Source organism: Pundamilia nyererei, unplaced genomic scaffold, assembly GCF_000239375.1.
Source record: "Pundamilia nyererei isolate P.nyererei 1_Seehausen unplaced genomic scaffold, PunNye1.0 scaffold00442, whole genome shotgun sequence".
Classification (NCBI taxonomy): Eukaryota; Metazoa; Chordata; class Actinopteri; order Cichliformes; family Cichlidae; genus Pundamilia; species Pundamilia nyererei.
This window is the reverse complement of record NW_005187843.1, coordinates 135,795-139,717: the sequence shown is the minus strand read 5'-3', so window position 1 is coordinate 139,717 and position 3,923 is coordinate 135,795. Positions and strand designations below refer to the sequence as shown.

Below are 3,923 nucleotides of genomic sequence, written 5' to 3'. Positions count from 1 at the left end.
GTGATGGCGTAAGGGATGGAGGTGTTGGGGTTTTTGGCCTCCTCTCCTGTCGTTGCAATGATGTCGAAGCCAATGAAGGCGTAAAAACAGGTCGCTGCACCTTGCATCACCTGAACAGAAAGAACGGGTTACTAACAGATCTCACAGTTTACATCTTAAAAAAGTGCACCTATTCTGCTTTTGTTTGGTCTCTGTAATATAAAGATTATGCTGTTCTAATGCTAGATTCCCATGTTAAACATGGATACTTGTTTAAAATAATGAAGTCAGTGCATTCACAAAAAATTCTAGTCAGTAAAAGGTTCAGGCTTTTTTTTCTTTCTTTTATCTTTCTGATGTCATAGCGTCTGTGGGTTAGCTTTTTGGGAAGTGCATGTCCCCTTTACAACTGATCAAAATGTAAAGTCTTGAACTGCTCGTTTGTTTGCTTTGATGCTTTTGCTTTTCTGAAAAAATGACTAGGTGATCTCTAAACCCAAACTTTAGATCTGAGCAGTTTAAAAATGCCTCAGACCTCAGATCAACAGATATTTGCTCAGTGGGTAAAGCTAACGCTAAGCTAACTCATGCAAGATGACTTTAAGCCTTTGTAATTGCTCAAAAGTTGACTCTTTAACTTTCACTTTTCAATCTATTTATAAAATTCAATTTAAATTTGCCTGAATTCACAACACAGTCATCTCAAGATGCTTTATATAGGAAAGAATATTTGACAGGGAATCCCAGCAATCATACAGTTTCCTGTGACCAAGCAATTGGTGACACTGGGGAGAAAGAACTCCATTTTGACAGGTACAGAAGCACATTCAGAGAAAGGCACCCATCTTCCAAAAAAGAATGTAACCTCTTGATTGGAAGCTGGAAATTAGTTGATAGAGCCCCTTTAGCAAAACAGTTTCTCACCCCCGACCAGCCATACGGGAGGAACTTGCCACCCTCCCAGTTGCTGCTAGAGATGAAGAAGAGTCCGGCGATAATCATGAAGACCCAGACCACCAGGTTGACCACATTCAGGACATTGTTGAAGCCCACAGTGTTACGCACTCCAAGAGCGATTACAGCAGTGACCACCAGGGCAATGAACAAAGCCAGAACGTCAAGATACGTGTCCTCGCCTTTACCTGAGACAGAAGGACAAAGAGTTTAAGCATCAGGTATTAACTATTGTTTTTATTATTCAACATAACATAAATGAGCTTAGAGGTAAATCTTCTTTGACATAACTGTTTATCCTCTCTAACAGATAAGTAAATAAACTGCAAATGGTAAACAAATCACAAAAGCAGTTTTGGAGGCACTGACCGAGGCCTCTGACCGTGCCCAGGTGTGTTATCATGAAGTCACTGATGCTGTGATTGGCCAGCGAGTCGAACATGTTGCTGAGAGCTGAAGCGCCTGCCGCTGTGCCGATCAGGTACTCCAGGATCAGGTTCCAGCCAATGAAGAACGCCACAAATTCTCCAACAGTCACATAACTGTAGGTGTACGCCGAACCGGTCGTTTTGGGGACCCGCACACCGAACTCTGCGTAGCACACACCTTCACGCAAAAGACACACATGTGGCCAGATTGTTCTAAATCTTTTGTTTGGTTGGTTAGAATGCTTAAAGACTTTTGCTTACCTGACAGTATGGACGCCACCGCTGCAATTATGAAGGACAGAATGACCCCAGGCCCAGCCATCGCGTTAGCAACCAGCCCCGCAACGACATACATCCCTGTGCCAACACAGCTTCCCACACCGAGGGAGACCAGGTCCACAGTGGTGAGGACTTTGGCCAGCCCGACCGCCGACCCCTCCGCGAGCTCTGTGAGGTCGTCTGAGCTGTGGGCCATGGAGCCCACAGGTTTGGTCCTCAGCAAGCGAGAGTACATGTTGTACCAGGCATCCCCCAGTGATACCCGACCAAGCCACGCCGCCATCGCTAACCCTGGTTAATACCTGTTAATGTTGGTGAGTTGTGCACTCCTTCCAGCTTCCTCCTGTCACTGTCTCATACTTTCACATCATCATCAGTCTCCATGAAACAGAAGTCTAAAGAGGGTGCAGAAACTCTGTGAAAAGAAAAGGAACAGACTGCAGCACTTCATGGATTACAGTGGAGGGTTTGATAGATAACATGATTGGATCTCTTCATTGTGTTTATTTAAGTTTTCTTTGAGGCTCTTTACGATCATTTAAGTCTGTTGACAGCAGTTTGACTCTTTTTTGATTCTTTGAGTCATTTTTTAGTCTATCTGTGGTCATTTGACGAAGCGTAAGATTGCTTGTTTGATTCTACCCCCTGTAGGGTAACATAAGGAAGGGCATCTGCATATAAACTCTGCCAAAACAAAGAGTTAGCCACTACAGTGCCCTGTTATGACAAGGGGGTAGACGAAAGTAGTTTAAACAAGTCTCTGTGCAGTGATTCTGAGTGCATTTCTGGTCATTTGTTTCTTTTTGTGATTGCGTGGAGTCTCTTTGTGGTTAGGAAGTTCCTCGGATGGTATTTGTTGTTGTTGTTTTGAATCTCTTAGCAGTTACTTTAAATCTCTTACTTTGAGTATCATAGTAGTCACTTAGTGTCTAATCATTTCTGTATTCAAGCTTTCCAAAAGAAACGTTCACAGCCATTTGAAACTTTGAAGCCTCTGGTCCTGCTGGTGTGTTTTAAAGTCGTTCCATGCTAATGAAGCTGGGATACCATCAGCAGTTCTCCTCACTCACTAGAGCGAGACTCCCTCTCTGAAACTTTAATGATGTCCAAGGAGGATCCTGTTTCATGATGGAAAGGTTCGGACATGGAGTCTAAAACTTAATCACGCACAGGCGAACTTCTACACCTACACGTCGAAAGCTCTGATCTGTTTTAGAGCTTCATACTCAAACATACAAGTTCAGTCAACACCTAAACTGAAATCAGCCCTACAAAAACAGCCTAGGTTCAAAAGAGCAAAGAGACAGTCTGAGGCTTAAAAACTGATGAAAACACAAATCACGCAGTCTGAACGTGCACACCAGAGCACACAGGCAACACACTCACTTGCTGTTCAGTTTCCTTCCTGAGGCAGATTCCTCCGTCCAACGCAGAGCTGGTGGATATGTGACGAGAGGAGATGGCCGTGTTTAATCATTCAGAGCTGAAACCATGTGACCATTTTGATAAAATATTCAGCATCTGAGGCTGAGCATGGGCGTGTGCATGTAGCTGTCATTGGTCACTCGAAGAAGGGACGAAAGAGGTGCTGTGAGAGTGTGTTTGAGTTGAGCTGATGTTTGTTTCTGTTAGTGTGCAGGGCTGGGAACTCAACAGGTGTGTGTGTGGAAAAGCATCTGTTTTCAAAGCTTGCAGGAGCAAACTGATGGCAGCTTTGCAAAGGTTCAATATATTGGAAGTTGATGGTATAAAACCTGGAGATGCTGGGGATTGAACCCAGGACATCATACATGCGAAGCACGCGCTCTACCACTGAGCTACATCCCCTTTACACAGCTGGGTTATTTGTTTCGTATTGATATCTCTGAACTTTGATCAAGAAAAATCAAGAAGCTCCAGAAGCTTGATGGAAAAAACTTGGTCAGGCAACCAAGTCCAAGGCAACTCTCAGCAGCTTTGGGGGGAAAAGTAACTGGACTTCATGAAGTTTTGTAAAGATGTTTCACTTCTTAAGAGGCTTTTTCAGTCTTAAAACAATTTAAACCCTGGGTATTTAAACCCTGGGTATTTAAACCCTGGTGAGGGTTGTTCCTGAAGGAGGTCGTTGACCCACAATTAATCATGTGCATTATCGCAGGAGCCAAGGTGTGGAAACAGGAGTTGGTCATCACCAAAGGTTATGAGTGAAATCACTCTGAGACCTAACCTCAACCTGTCGTGTGTGAGGTTGCCGAACTGGCTGACTGATTGGGACCCACACCCAGTTTCACACCTTGGCTCAGG

General features: G+C 44.0%; 1 protein-coding gene and 1 non-coding gene across 2 annotated transcripts in view; both read right to left on the bottom strand.

Moving 5' to 3' along the window:
* Positions 1-1,923, bottom strand: part of LOC102204574 (probable cationic amino acid transporter) — a 7,023-nt gene extending 5,100 nt beyond the window's left edge. The window contains 4 exon segments of the mRNA XM_074312097.1: positions 5-110; positions 904-1,121; positions 1,303-1,539; positions 1,623-1,923. Of these exon segments, the coding sequence (XP_074168198.1) occupies positions 5-110; positions 904-1,121; positions 1,303-1,539; positions 1,623-1,923 (862 nt within the window).
* A 1,472-nt stretch (positions 1,924-3,395) lies between these two features.
* Positions 3,396-3,467, bottom strand: trnaa-cgc (transfer RNA alanine (anticodon CGC)). Its single transcript has one exon. It is a non-coding gene; the product is annotated as a tRNA-Ala (tRNA).
* Positions 3,468-3,923: the final 456 nt, after the last annotated feature.